Raw genomic sequence first — 15,425 nt, 5'->3', positions numbered from 1 at the left:
GACACAATACTTACATCACTCTCAGCATCATCATTATCAACATCATCATCATCATCAACATCATCGGTGTAGTCATCATGTTCATCATCATCATAACCATCATCTTCATCGTTGTTGATGTCGCCGGATTTTACAGAAATTCAAAAGAATGATTGCCATCATCACCATTTGATTCATCTTCGTCATCATCATCGTCATCTTAGTCGTTGTTATCATCAGATGAAACGATTTCGGGAGAGTAATTAAATTTGGACAAATGCTTTATCCCATTTACACGTCGTAATTTTATTACAAACCACCATATACAAATCTCTGGAATGACACTGTGCAGTGTCTTACAACATAAAAAGTGACACATAAATCGAAAAAAAAAAACAGATAAAGTCCGTAAATACGTGAACGAGAAGACATGCGCGTCATCTGTAGCATGTAAACATAGTAAAAACTGTCAATTTCTCCTGAACTGTAAGGAAATCTGATAGATTTTTCCGAAAACGAAAAAAATCAATGTAGTTGATGGCATCAGCAGTTCATACCACTGGGTACAATCCTTATCAAGATAATTTACGTGTATTTGTGATACCAACAAGGCATATTGAATGCAGACTACTATGGTGTGTTTTCAAAGAAGCTTAGGCCTACATTATCTTCGTTCCAAATAGCATAATGTACACTGAACTATGGCAACCTCACGGGGGGGGGGGGGGGGGGGGGGAGCTATATACTTTTGCTGAGTAACAAAAGGAAAATTCCCTTTTGGTAAGAACTGCCTTTTACGCACCAAAAGTGCGTGCGAACCGTTCACTGCGTTCTGGTCCGAGGCTGCCACGCATGATTTTCCAGCTAGCATATATTGAAAGGCACGTTGTTACTCATAACATTCGAGGAAATGGGGTCAAAGACGGACAGAAATTGACATGATTGGGCAAATAATATCTTACTATCATACACGGTATCTAGCCCCGCCTGCAGGGTTCTCTTGCAAAAGGTAATCTGTACAATGATCTGTACAACAATAACATACACTTCTAGGAATAAATAAACATCTAACTTAGTGCCAGTACGTATCGCAGCGACAAGATCGGGTCTTTGGACAACCTTTGGAAAATCGTACTTTTGAAGTTTCTTTAAACCCCAGTCTGACATGGAATGTCTGTTGACAAAACCACGCATCTATATTTATCACACGTTGTTGGCTCTTTAATGGAAGGATGCTTCTTAAAAAGACAGAACATGTACAATAGATTCATGACGTGTTCAGTACAAAGAATTCAATAGAGGGGCACACGTATCATCAAGGTACCCCTTGCATGACATTAATGGGTTCACTGAAGTATTTCGTAAGCATTCATGTACTCGACATTAAGTCAATCTCTATCGAGAGAAAGAAGGAATTAGAAAAATAATAATACAGAAATATAATGTCTGCTCTCCATAATATTCGAATTTAAACAACAGAACGCATCAAATACTCGTTCAACCAGAAGAAATCAATAGTACATTAGATAGAGCAGGAGTACGTAGTGCAGTTGACGTGGAAGATTCCAGTGAAGTACTGCGGCTGATTTGTAGTACGTAATATCTTCAATTTTTAATGACAGTTGTACTTCTTACAGAATTCACCTTCGTGAATTTGTTAGTACTGCAAATACAAGCTTAATATGGCACAAAGGGTGATTGACGTATAGATCTAAAAAGAGATTGTTGCATGTCAAGATGAACTTCTTCCTGGTTTGAATGTCACTTATTAAGAAAGACGTCGGACGAGAAGAAGAATGCAAAATCAAATTAAGGAGGAAGGAAGGCACATTGAAGAGTAATAATGAAACAATTATCCAATTTTTACAAAAAATCAGTTGCTGGTTTGACGGTATCACTTGCAGACGAATAGTAAAAAGCAAAATATATAGAAAGGAACATCTTCGTAAAATACCTCAAGTTCGTGCTACTTAAGAGAGTAGATGTAAACAATTCAACTTAACATGGCTCATATTAACGAAGTGCATAATGTTGCATCGAATATAATAATATCGTGTTGGTGCTACACCATACTAATAGAGGGGAAATCGTCTGTCTTCGAACAGAAAACAACTTGCACGTCATACCCGACGGTTCTGTGCTACTTTCTATTAACAAGTATGAGCTCACCCGTAAAATATGAAACTCTGAAGGGGTTAACGTGGCTGCTGTTAGGATGAAATAAGCTTCGAAGCTTACAAATCGCCTTATTCTCTTGACTCTGGGAAAATACCAACCCAGATGCATGAAAATGATAAAACTGAATTGGTGAATGAACGGCGATGAAAAATTGGGAATCACTCGATCATTTCTAGTTCCGTTAAAACACGAACCAAATATTGAACTCGCAAAGTGAAACCACAGTCAATAGTTGTAAATTTATTATCAGTTCAACACAAGACAACATGGGTGCATTGGCAAATATTATTCAAGATACATAAAAGAGTATAATGAGTAATCTAATAGTAGATTTAAACTCTGTGCACTTTTTAGTTGCATTAATGGAGATAAGATAAGTTGAACTAACTGATTTAAGGATGAAAATCTAAAACGATATTGAACATCGTGACACGTTGAGTGTTAACTGTAGTTTGACACACAAGAGTTCTTTCTCATGGCCTCTCGTTAGAACACATATTATCTTTAACAGGACTTTCTTCAGTTAACTGAACAAGACGTTAGTGTATTGCTTAAACCAGTTTGCATATACATTAGCAACCACGGAAGCCGAATCAAAATGGACACGCTTCAAATATAGTCTTATTTATACTTCAGATTCACAGCGTCAAGGTGAATTAATCATATACACATGTTTGTCATTTCTTAGCGTAGGCACTTGAATTCATATGAAATCGATCAGGCGTGGCTGGTTTGGAAAAAAAAAAAACAATGCCATGTCAATACCATGTCAGTACAATACAAAATCCTCATGACTCCCCAATCTTTTTATCAGTAGCCAAAAATCATGAAAAGTCTTACATTTTGATAGAAAAAACAAACAAAATCACAATACTGCAGTGCCTCAATTGTCTGCGAAGCAGTTAGAAGGGATGTATCGCTGTATATTGTACGCCCATGATGGGTGACTTGATGCATGACAAGAACAAAATGCCTGTCTGGTGTGCTCTTCAGTGAAACAAGACAATGTTTGTCACCCATAAGAGTCTGGTCAATTGATATGGCAGCGGAGAGGAGTTTCTTCATTGTTCTTGGTGTTTATTAGCAGAGGGGCTGTGTCTTCAGAAGAGAATATGACATGTTAAACACAACAGAGATTGACTGGCAGCAGCGATCTTTCTTTTCGCCCACGAGAGAGAAAGAGAGAGAGAGAGTGAGAGAGGGTGCGATTGCCAAACCCACCAAACATCTGACTGTGGTCTTACAGTTTACGAGCAGACTTCAGTTAGGTTGACTCTGAACTTTGACAAAAGAGGGCGTGGCGTTTTATTACGCCTTTGTAGTTATTGTCAAACTTAGTTCCTCCAGGGATCGCCACGTGTGTTTGTATTGCACTCGAGCAGCGCGATGAGAGATCAGTCCCGCAACTTCGATACCTGGCTTCTATCGATCCAAGCCAATATCGTCGGTCACGTGATCACACAAGCGAACACGGTGACCTTCCACCCCTTCACTCAGTCTTCACTGTAAACCCGCGGCCTCTCGCCAACCGTCGGCGTTCTTCCCAAACTTGTAGACCAGTCGCCTTCCGTCCACTCTCTCTAGGATTTCTCGTTTGTAGTAATATCTGCATGGAAAATAAAGGACGAATCGCAAGTAAAGAACTGATGAGTAAATTATTGTTGACAAGAGATGTATTCATATTAATCACTGTAACATTTAACAGAAGAGATCTACGGCAAGGTAATATAAAATATATTGTAGAACTAAAGCAGGCCACTGAATTCTGTAACAAGGCTAACAATTTGTTGCGAACAGGACAGCTGCGGTTTTTATCAAGTAGTGAAATCATGGGATCTGTTCCGCGTAGATCACACAGCTTTTCTAATTGGCTGGTTAGCTCTCTCATGGTAAGCATCAAGCCTCAAATTACCAATCCGTTTTGAACACCACTGACATGCATGTAGTTTAAGACGATGACAGAATTAAGCTCCTCCTACCTCATAGCGCGACTGAGCTTCTCGTACGTCATCTGCGGGTTGTTCTTCTTTCTGCCCCACATCGTGGCGACGGCTTCCGAGTTGACAAATCGGAACACTCCGGACTCGCGATCCTCCCATCGGATGAATTTCGGGCAGTACGACTCAGACTTGAGCAGGTCTCTGATGAATTCCCATAGATGATTGCCTTTCATAGCTACAGAAATGAAGAAAAGAAGGAAGAAATAAATATTGATTGAATGCATTAAAAACCGTTTCCGCGTTCCTCGTTCGGAGATTAGATACAAACAACTTACTGCGGAAACATTAATTGCAATTGTTGCAATATTGCTACTTTAGACTTCGAAATGACAAGCTTAGTAGAAACCGGTAGTTTCTTAAAAGACAGAATTGCAGTTGTAACAAAAACATCCCGAAATACAGCAAATTGATGCAATACAGTTCTTCATTTATCGATAGTTGTTTTCATTAAACTCATTCAATTCGTTAGAATCAAGCAGGGAAAGGTTTTGCATGTTTACCTTCGCGTCTTCCTCGGCCTCTGTTCCTGTTGGGCGTGGTTCTCCCATTGCTAGTGCTGCCGCTTGTTGTCACCTGCTCCTCGTCGCTGCACCCGTCATCGCTCGACGTGACTGACTGTTTGCGCGGACGCGCACGGTATGGCTTTCTGATTGGTCCCGCACAGCTGGTTTGCTGCTGAGGTGCCGACTCCTGCGTGACGATGCCATCCGCGTGCGCGTCCAGCATCTTCAGTGTCGTGTGCAGTGTGCGTCGCTGATAGTTATGCGTGCGATCTGTAGGCGCCGTGACCCCATTGTAAAGATGTTGCTGATATGGTGATTGCTGATATTGTTGCTGCTGGTGTGGTTGGTGGTGGTGGTAGTGGCTGTGAGGCTGCACGTTGTGATGGTGAGAGTGATACATGGGTGGAGGTGGAGTCAGGACGGACGACATGTTTGACGCCATATGGTCAAAGTTGAAAGGATGCCTGCTGTCTTCAAGTGGAAGTGCGTAGCTTGCATCGCTCTCAATGTCCGAATCTATCAAGATATCAAGAAGAAATAGACACGAAAAATGTTATATCATTCCATGCAACTAATATCCTTTCTAAAAACAACACACAACCCTTGTGTGCTTATGATAGCTTTCAGGGGAAAAACAGAATCTATATCAACATCCAAGGTCAATTGTCGCGCGACTTGGCGTGTGGCGACATTTCAATGAAACTAAAGACCACAAGACGGTGACACCCGAGATGACAGTTCTTGTTATCACGGAGGCAATTTAATCTCTGTACCAGGGTACCACGGCTGACTGTCAGCTAAGGGTGCCACGCCTTCTGAGGCCACAGTGTCGAAAATGCAGAACACTGCCGTATTATCATATTTATCACAATATGTATGCACAGCTATCTCCTATGGTACAGTTTCTTGAGCTGTATGTCCGAAAGAAACAAAAGAAAGACGATTTCAGTGTAGCTGAGCAGAACATCCAAGGTGATGCTTCTGAAGAATGCTTGTGACAAATGCTATTGACTGTCTCACGTATCTCGTGACTTACGCAAAACTTACATTATGCATTTTCATGTAATCTTCAATAGCCTGAATGTCATAAATATATGAAGTGTCAATAAGTAGCCTTTGGTCTAAAATCTCATGTTTGCTGATGGACACTGCAGAGGAGAGCTTCAACCATGGGTACCTAGAATACGAGTGATGTGTTTGATTGATGACTCAGTTGGTTAGGCAATGTGTGCAGACTTTGAAGATAACACAGTAAAGCCAAGTTTGTCGTTTGTTGTCTAGTAAATGAACGACACAAGAGAAATTTGTCTGGTAAACTGACCTTCGCCGGCGGAACTGATGCCATACTGGAGAGTGATTGGTTCGGACTCCATCTGAGCGAAGGCACTAACCAGCGAGAGGTCGTCCAGGTTGGGAAGATCTCCTGCAAAGATCTCCTTCTCGTTGATTGGGGACGGCGAAGGAACGGGGCTGGGGATGTTGCAGTCTGCTGGTCGCAAGAGAAAAAGGAATGGAGGAAATAAAGATATCTTCTTACATCGGTTACACACCATACAGTACATTAAACACGTTTCTTAATACGAACCTGAAATGATTCTGGAACCCATACTGTGTAAACAGGAATAGCAATTCAGTCAATTTGGTGCTAGTAAGTACCGAACATGAACTTTGCCAGGGCGTCAGCCAGGGAGATCACTTAACCCTGAATATAGCCATCCTTGAACTAGCTTACTCATCAAAGTGAATTCACAAGAGGTAGATGGAGACAGATTTGGGTAAAAGTGTTTGTGTGAACGTCCTACCATGGATGTGTAAGGGGCGGCGTGCTTGCGCAAGGATACACAAGACAAGGTGCTTTGTACACACAGTCCCGCAGCAAGCCTCGTCAATTGTAAGATCGGTTACGAAAAGAGTGATAGATCTGATTTGACTAAAAGCGTATCCTTCGATATCCTGAGAGTAGGTTACGATCATCTTGAGTATACATAACCTGCATAGGATTTCGAACCGTGGACTAAAACAAACAAGAAAAACGACTAAAACAAGGATGTCGCCTTTATCAAGCCGAACGGTTGTGTAGAATCATCCAGGAGCGCATGATTCACTTGAAATAGGTTGTCTGGACCAGGAACACAATTGTTTCTCTCTCCCCACCATGACATTCTTGTGCTCAAAAGCCGCCATCTATAGCTAGTACAGTGACCACAATCTGACCAGCAGAACAGGCGCCATCTTCCGGGTTAATTAACGTGTCACTTAGTTCTCAGATATTCGCGCTGTCTTACACACTCAATCCACACATCTGTGTCCTAGTGCCATCACACTGAATCAACTAGTAAGACATAGCGGTGATAAATGAAAAACAACATTCACAACGGTTGTTTTACCAATACATAGACCATAGTACCTAGTAAGTGCAAACTACGATTCATACTTGGGTGGTGACGCGATCCAAACATCGGGTACAGCGCTTTTTACAAAACGTGCGATCACACAGGGCACCAACAGTAAAAGTAACACTTGATAGCAAATCAACAAGACAACAACTTGCAAACCACCCTTATGTTTGATGGACATTTAGATCAGACGAGAGAGAGAGAGAGAGAGAGAGAGAGAGAGAGAGTGAAGGAGGCTATTTGATATCTCCACACACAGCTTTCTATACTGAGAATGCACACTTAGAATATGGCACTGCGATAAGCAACCAGTACTTAAGTTCAGGCTTTCAGGAATCGCAGGAAAGAGCGGGAGCATTGGTTTCGATTACAAGCCGTTCTAACCTTCCTCAAACAGTCGTTTCGTCGTAATAGTTTGAAGATTTAGGATTTACTTATACAGCGTACATTGTATTTCACTTTCATGCGACACACTCGTCTCTCAGTAAGGAAAGTAGACTTTAACTTTTTGTTTTGGTTTGGTTTTTTAGCATAGAAAACAAATTCAGAATTGATGTAAGGAGTGGTTCGCCAATTATCGTCTTATCTTTTATTCAATTTAAAGAAAATATAGAGAAGAAAATGCTTCATCTTTCTGAAATAATATGACAGTGCTGTGTGCTAATGGCAAACCATAATTTTTAAACTGCCGCGCGAAGCAAACACTCCCAACAGCAAACGTGTGATGCGTCGAGGAATAAAATTGTTCAAGAAGGTGAGCAGTCTTGAAAAGGAAAATTTGTGGGTAACATCTTAGAAACATCTTGGGCTCCCGCCAAAACTTACTATCATTGAACTTGTCTCATGTGCGTCACGAAATATCCCTGTTTCTTTAAGTCAGTTCCGATATAGCGCGCAAAGTACACATTTGCTTTCCTTATGAAAACAGACGTAGGGATACTTTCCCAGCGGGTATAGGTGTCTATACGTGAAGTGATCTGTGATTATGAAGGGCCATAATACCATAACTATGGATGCTTCAAAAGAAGAAAGGGGAAAGATGTACATAGACAGATCAAACAGGCAGATATGATTATATACAGCTAAATAGATAGATGAATATAGAGAAAGAGACAGACAAGGGAGGGGAGTTGTTCGGCTATTCATGTGGATACATGACTTACCGTCTACGGTTTCGGCAAAACTGCTCCCAAATCCATGGGTAGCCAGGTTCAATGGCAGCTCTGAAGAAAAACTTCCAGGAAGATCTGGTATGATGAGAAATGGGGTCAAAAGAGGAGTAAGAACTCAACTTCGACGTGGACAGAGCCTGAGAAGGGTGATATCTTTTCGCGTCTACACTCGACTTTTTTTTTTAAATCCACCATCATTATTTTGTGTGAGCAATAAGTCATTGTTTTGCCATTGGATTTCAGTACCACATGATATGTTTCTACTTCGTAATTCTCATTTGTCAGTGATAATAATGCTTGTGCAATATTTCATGGTGAACGCAAATGCCGTAAGATTGTATTATCTTCATTTGTCAGTAATATAGTATCATCTACTGGTCATATATTGGAGGCAGCCCTGTCTTCAATGACGATAAAAAATCTCTCGAACTGACATAAACAAAGGAAATTCTGTTGACTGAATAAATACAATGGATTCTTGGTTACATCGAGTAAATTTGTGATGACGAGTATTCAAAACTTTACCAGAATTCTGGTAAAGAGTCGACAGAATCCAGACCAACATAGTTCTTGTTACTGTTCAATAAATTCTCATCAAGCTATTAATTACAGCGGATTCATTATTCTTTCTTATTTTTCAATAACAGACCGTCAAAGAGGTCATGCAAGATAGCAAGCATTGCTAAGAACGCGTCCATTTTTACTGCCCCGGCTAGTTCCTCTCTCATCGTAATGACAAACAACGCGGTGCATCATCAGATAGAGTCACGTAACGAACAGGCTCTTGAGACCAACACATCGCTCGAATAAACGTCTTATGATCATTTTGCTCGCAAGAATTTTGACTGGCTTATCCACGATCCTCCAAACAAGATACTTTTATCGAGTTGTGAAAGAGATGACGCTTCATTGGGCTTACGAAAATCACTATACCATATTTTGGAACCACGATTTACATCATGGAGGGCACTCACCATGTTTGCCGAATGTATCACAGCCATATGGGACTAGATCCGGGTAGGACAGGGGTTCAATCAGATGGTCCATCGGTTCGGATGACCCGTTCGTGCACACTGTAGGCAGACAATAAACAACCAGCATTTTTCAGTAAAAATCAAAGTCTATAAAATCTGAAGAAACGTGTAGCTGGGTATCTGATCACGCAGTCACGCTGCTCTTTTGATTGTGACCAAGGAAAGGATGCGTGTAAAAAGGTCAGCCTTTTCAGTCATATTTTGCAGCCTGAATTTCTTTTAAAATAGTCAGATACCAGTATTGAGAAATGAGATTTCAGCAATAAGGCCTTAAGCGTTATGATGTGAAAAATGAGACGACATCTCGTCTCATCGACGGGATTGAATGAGAGAGAGAGAGAGAGAGAGAGAGAGGTGGGAGAGGGAAGAAAAAATTCTTTACCTTGTGAATGACTACAAAATTAACCACAGTAATGCTTTTATTACAAGAGACAAGGATGTTGTGCTTCTGGTGTGACATGGGAATTTGAAATGATGTGATCCAGACAGCAAGGCTATATATCGCCTCGTGAAATATAGTCATATATGACGCATGTACGCATCCAATTTCACTATAGCTGATGATTCAGTGGCACAGATTGGTGATGAACGACAAGCAATACACAGGATGAACTCTCGTTTTCAAAACGGGCGGTCGTTGGTTTAGCAAGTTTTACATAAAAGTCTGACGCTGTGCAGAGGGAGAGAGCGGGGGGGGGGGGGGCAAGTATGAACGGCTGGTGACATTTAAGACTAGCACAAACCACAGAGCTCTCAAAATGAAGATGGAACATTGCAGCTAAAATTGGCACTTCGTCGGTAAATATAATGTATAACGACCTTAATGTACGGCATTCTGCAACGCTGGTTTTACATACGAAACCCACTCAGTATTGGGCATCTTACCATACATAGGTTTAAAAGATAAATTAAAGAAATTACAAACGTTTCAATCTGCGCGTTCCTGCAAGAATTCAGCCATCATGGCGACAATTTTCAAGACATTTATCGCCAGCGAAGTTCCCATCTGCTAGATATCTTCCCTTACATATTTATTTCGATTTCCGTTTCTGTTTTGGGTCTCTCTATAAATCCCCCGCTTTAACTGAAACTCAAAATGCTGGCCGATGACTCCATAACTACCCAAAGATGACTTCGTTGTCATCGCTACACGCACAAATCTGCGGATGACTTACTAGAAGGACATTTACCGCGAAGATAAAGCGAAGTGGACCTAATAAGAAGATTTTTGTAACTGGAATGTCAAGAGACACACCTAAATCACCACTTTCATTGAACAAAAAGTTTACCAAGGGATAACATACACCAACAAAGTAATGGTTCCCATAAGCCATTCACTGTACGAGGTGTCGTGATAGTAACTTTAATCAATCTCAGTTTCAGTTTGGCCTTAAAAATTTATGGGTGAAAGGCAAATCACGTGATGTTTGTGTGTCTCTGACAACTTAAATCTGACACTTTAACAAGTCTATTCTCACTCTTACACCCACGCAGTATCTCTGAGTATCACTGCGCATGATTACCTATCGCTTTCAAATGCATGACATGAGGAAGGTGGAGAAGAGTTAAGGTCTTGGCTTGCCAAGTCGAAAGCGCTCCAAAATATGTTTGTTGTCGTTGACATTATTTGTGACAACAACATCAGCTCTTTATGGTGTGGGAACCTAGGATTTCATCTGTATGGTTTGTGTTTAAGTGTGTGTGTGTGTGTGTGTGTGTGTGTGTGTGCGTGTGCCTGCGCTTAGGTGGCCTAATATCTTTATGAGTATTCTTGAAATACTCTTTATAGAAATACATCTCTCCGAGCATGTATACACTAAGATCAGACCAACTACATTCAGCTTCAGCAGTGGTGGGGAAACAGATGGATGATCATTCGCAGAAAAAGCGATAACAATCATCCAGCAGGCCTACGTACAGAACGAAATAAGAAACTTAAGTGTTGCCGACATTGTTGCGAAGGATAAAAAAAAGCAACATCAAACACAAAGACCGCACGATACGATTCTTTAGACAAAAGTTCGACGCCACCCTTATGTAAAAACTGATAAAGAGTCTGTGGTATTATTGAATAAAACATGCACAAAAACCACCCACATTCAATATGACAGGCTTACATAGCTTTACCCAAGCGAGGTATGGTATGCCATGTGATCACAAACGAGGTCACATCATGACATTGGTTATACAAGAGAGGATGCGGTACCGTTTTGCCTTTATGTATACTAATCACTGTGAGGGAGAAATTATTGCACGCAGGAAGGAGTACTTCAGGATGCGTACATAGGGAATAAAGCCTGATTTGACCTTTTGACCTCTTTTGTTACATTTTGATATATAAACAAAACAAACACAAATTGATCTTTCATATCAATTCTTTTATAGTTCATGTGCGATTAATCAGTAACGGATGAAATGATATTGCTATCAAGAATGGTCAGTGCGTGTTATTGCTGTAGATGAAACAGTTTCTAGAGGGACTTACGAAGGCTCTCGAGAAGTGCTAGTTCCATCTCCATGGTCTGAGCGCCAAATGCGTGGCCGCCGTGCTGGACCGAATTATCGCTCAGAGAGCTGACGAACCCAGGTGCGCTGTGGGCTACCTGTCCGAACGCGTTCTCGTCGTGAGGTGGCGAGTGGCCGACCACAGGCCGGGCCTTGTCCGATGAGTGTTGCTCCTCTTTCGCTTGCCGGTAGTTCGGCGTCGTGAGTTCGGCAAGGACGGGCGAGTCCGGTGGAGTGGGGAAGGACTGGAACTGTCTCTCGCAATCGCTGCCGCTGTAGGACCCAACACGGAACACCTTTGTAGAGGGAAACTCTGCCGTCATTCCAGGAACATGATCGTGATAGTCTTCGGAGAAAAACTGTTTGATGAAAAGGAGATAAAAAGGCGTAAAATGTTGTAACGAAGCGTCTTCAACAAAGCAAATCATGCCTTTAAAAAAGGAAGTATTACACAGAAAAATGTAACGGCTTTCAATATACACCGGGATGAATTTGCGTTGAAAGTTAAGGCACTGAATTGTCAGGAGTTCATTCAAAGAAACATTGACAGCCAATAAGAAATAACTTTAAACGCTTACATTTTTTTCTCCTCCATATGTTGTAACATTCCTTTACCTTGTTCAAATCTATTGGTTTCAGTACATTGTTCCTTCTTTGAACATGTGTATGTATAGAGCCCCTGATAAACAGGGATATAAATGTTTACGCTGTTTCCCCTTCACTCTTGAAAAGCGGGATTGAACTTGTGTAAAACAAGTGCTTACATCTTTGACGTTGCTGTGTTTGTTATTATTGTTCTTTCTAAAAAGACATAGAGCGTTGGAAAGTGTGCTAGGAAGTGACAGGAAATATTAGGATCATTGACTCTAATACTCATTTCCAGTCTCGGTGCCTCTTGGAGATAAAAATAAACAGTGCCCTTTGAAATGTCATGACAATGTCACGGTTCTAGGGAAGGTAGACAAAAAGAGGCCCGGGAAAATGGCAAGATATCAAATATTTTCGCCGTGATGTCCAGAACAAATAGAGGATAAGAGGAAGAAGACGAAGAAAAAGACGCAGAGAGAACCAACAGACAGAAAAAGAAGGAAGAGAAGAACGAAAAGAAGAGGAGGGACGGAAAGGAATAGCAGGAGAAGAACAAGACGATAACCAATAAAATGTAATGTAATCAAAACAAGAGTTTGACATCTTAACCGTCATTAGTTGATGAGAGCTATGCCAACTCTATGTTATTGTAATGTGCGTTAATTGCTGCATTGTCACATTCTATCATTTTCTTTGCACGGACCACCTGAAGCCACAAGGTGTGCTGGCTCTGAAGATTGTGAAAAATTTTCTTCATTCACCAGAAAGGTCAGTTGCCTATCCCGAGGATGAGGTCCACACATTCCCCTCCAACTCCATTGATTACCGTGATTTGCGAACATGTTTGTTACGGTTTGTCCATGACTACAACAAAAAGTGTCCATTCTGAGTGCATAATGCGTTTTCCCTTTTCTGTAGTTTTGGTTCTTTATCTTTATTCCCTCTTGTCATTCTTTAAAATGTGTGACCTACGAAACTAGACTTAACAGTCTATACTTCGACGTCTCGGCTTTGTTGCCCAATAATTATCGAAGCCAAGGTTATTCGTGTACTTATTATGCCATGACGCATTCTCCAACCATGCCCATTAAAAGCCAATTAAGACGGATACACTCAAACGCTATCGTGCCGGGGCAATTCATTAGCACTTCAAAATCACGCCATAAACGACCTCGAGACTTTGCATCACTTAAATGTCTACGACTGTAAGCCCCACTTAGCTCATCTTAGAAGTGATGATTCTATCATGATGGCAGTTTGTTCGAGGTTCTCAATGAGAAAGCAAATATTATTTTGATGCGCAGTGTTTATCTTAGCCATGCCAGGAAAATATCAAGTTGTTATACATTCTGTAACGTGAGATTCGCTGTGACTACAGCAAGCGGGTTGTGGTCTGCTATGGTTTTTGTCGATGACTATATGGCCAGAAGAAATGTATGTCTGACAAGAAAATGGATGCTTGTCATGATACGAGCAATCGTTTTCCAGTCCCTCGGAATACCTCGTTATGTTGTGTGCACTGCCGATGACTCATGGCTCTATAGTCTGGGCGGAGGTTCGAGGGACGTCGAAAAAAAAAAAGTGATTACGATATTCATCTTTCGAAAACTTCTTTCAAAAGTCCACTGCGGAAAATGACGAATCTTAATATTTTCGGAAAATTCGATAACAATTCTCGCACACAACATCTACAAAATCGGGGAAAACCATTCTTCTGTTCTTGGATTATTGAAGGGCAAATTAAGTTTGACGGCATTATCTGCTATTCATTGTCCACTTAGTGTTACTTGTAATCTATTTCCAACGCCAATTTCTATTTTACTCACGAAAGTCTAGCGCGTTGCTCAATGTATGCGAGAAATCAATTACTTCCACTACAGATTATCTTACACTCAATGCTTTTGTCTTTAATCATTCAACTTGAAATATGCTGCACAAATTTGGAATATTACCTCAAACTTAGCATTCTTTTCTTTACATGATCGGATTATAAAAAGCACGCAACAAAAAGAACAAAACAAGAAACAAACCCGCCACAAAAGGTCTGGTCAAAGGGTCAAGATGCCGTGAGACTGTAGAATCGTACCCATGTATTTCACCGCATTGGTAAACAACACTGATATAGTTGGCTCCTGAATTTGTTATTCAATACGATTGAGCTGTAAGCGAAGTATACCCCGCGACTCGAGCACAGATATCTAGCATCGCTTTTCCAGAAATGTGCTGGGTGTAAACTACGATGCATATCGGATTTCATGGTGTCACTAAATCATTCATTTGTGTGTGTTTTTTTTATCTAAAGAATGTTGTTGACTTGATTAGCCAGACGTGATATACATAATGTGTGTAGCTCCTCTGATACATGTGATATGTCTATTGATTTTATTTGCTTATCTTCATAACTTGTAAGTAGTCTATTTGGTTCAAGAAAATAGCCTCTCCTGAGAGTAAGCGATGCAGCTGATGATAGAAATATAAATACACACGTATTATGTGTGTGTTCTTTAGTCATTTATTCAGTTATGTAATCGGTTAAGTTTAAATTCGTTCGATATATTTGTTTACATAGGGCAGGGAGGTGGAAGTGGTTTACCTCCCTGCATAGGGTAATATATTTAGTGATCAAAGGAATCTCGTTACGAGTGAAAATGCAAATTTGATCAAATGTTATCTGTGAAAGAGGTCTCGAGAAAGACAGTGTTTCATTATCAAATCACAACATGTTATCTTAAATGAAGTGGTTCACATCACAGACGGCGCAATAAGAGTGGTGAACATACGGCAGAGGAAATGTGTTCTTCCTTGGCTCTGTGCGAGGAGAGCTATTTCACGGCTGGTCGTCTATATCGCCTTTGTCAGGCTTTCTGATTGTTAGATGATGTGTTCTGCATCGTGTTTTTGTAGCTGAACCAATGTTATCTCTGTTCCTACGTACCAGCAAGAAAGGGTAACGTTCGCTCAAAGGCAAAAGTGATGAGTCGGGTGGCTTTGTGAAATGCCGACTCGTAAATATGTCGCTTCCAGCACAAGATTTTAGGCCAATCCCAGTATTTCATGGTAGTATTAGTAG

At 40.8% G+C, this 15,425-nt stretch overlaps 1 protein-coding gene across 1 annotated transcript in view; it reads right to left on the bottom strand.

Moving 5' to 3' along the window:
- Positions 1-856: 856 nt before the first annotated feature.
- Positions 857-15,425, bottom strand: part of LOC139727913 (uncharacterized) — a 53,039-nt gene continuing 38,470 nt past the window's right edge. The window contains exons 3-9 of the mRNA XM_071638885.1: positions 11,748-12,126; positions 9,203-9,301; positions 8,220-8,303; positions 5,982-6,146; positions 4,658-5,176; positions 4,137-4,332; positions 857-3,763 (exon numbers count right to left, since the gene is read on the bottom strand). Of these exons, the coding sequence (XP_071494986.1) occupies positions 3,658-3,763; positions 4,137-4,332; positions 4,658-5,176; positions 5,982-6,146; positions 8,220-8,303; positions 9,203-9,301; positions 11,748-12,126 (1,548 nt within the window). The 3' untranslated portion in view covers positions 857-3,657. The remainder of the gene's footprint in view (positions 3,764-4,136; positions 4,333-4,657; positions 5,177-5,981; positions 6,147-8,219; positions 8,304-9,202; positions 9,302-11,747; positions 12,127-15,425) is intronic.

Source organism: Diadema antillarum, unplaced genomic scaffold (genome assembly GCF_040938485.1).
Source record: "Diadema antillarum isolate AM-2024a unplaced genomic scaffold, OU_Dant_1.0 seq00000160_RagTag, whole genome shotgun sequence".
In the NCBI taxonomy this organism is placed as follows: Eukaryota; Metazoa; Echinodermata; class Echinoidea; order Diadematoida; family Diadematidae; genus Diadema; species Diadema antillarum.
The sequence above is the reverse complement of the archived record's forward strand: the minus strand, read 5'-3'. Positions and strand labels throughout refer to the sequence as shown.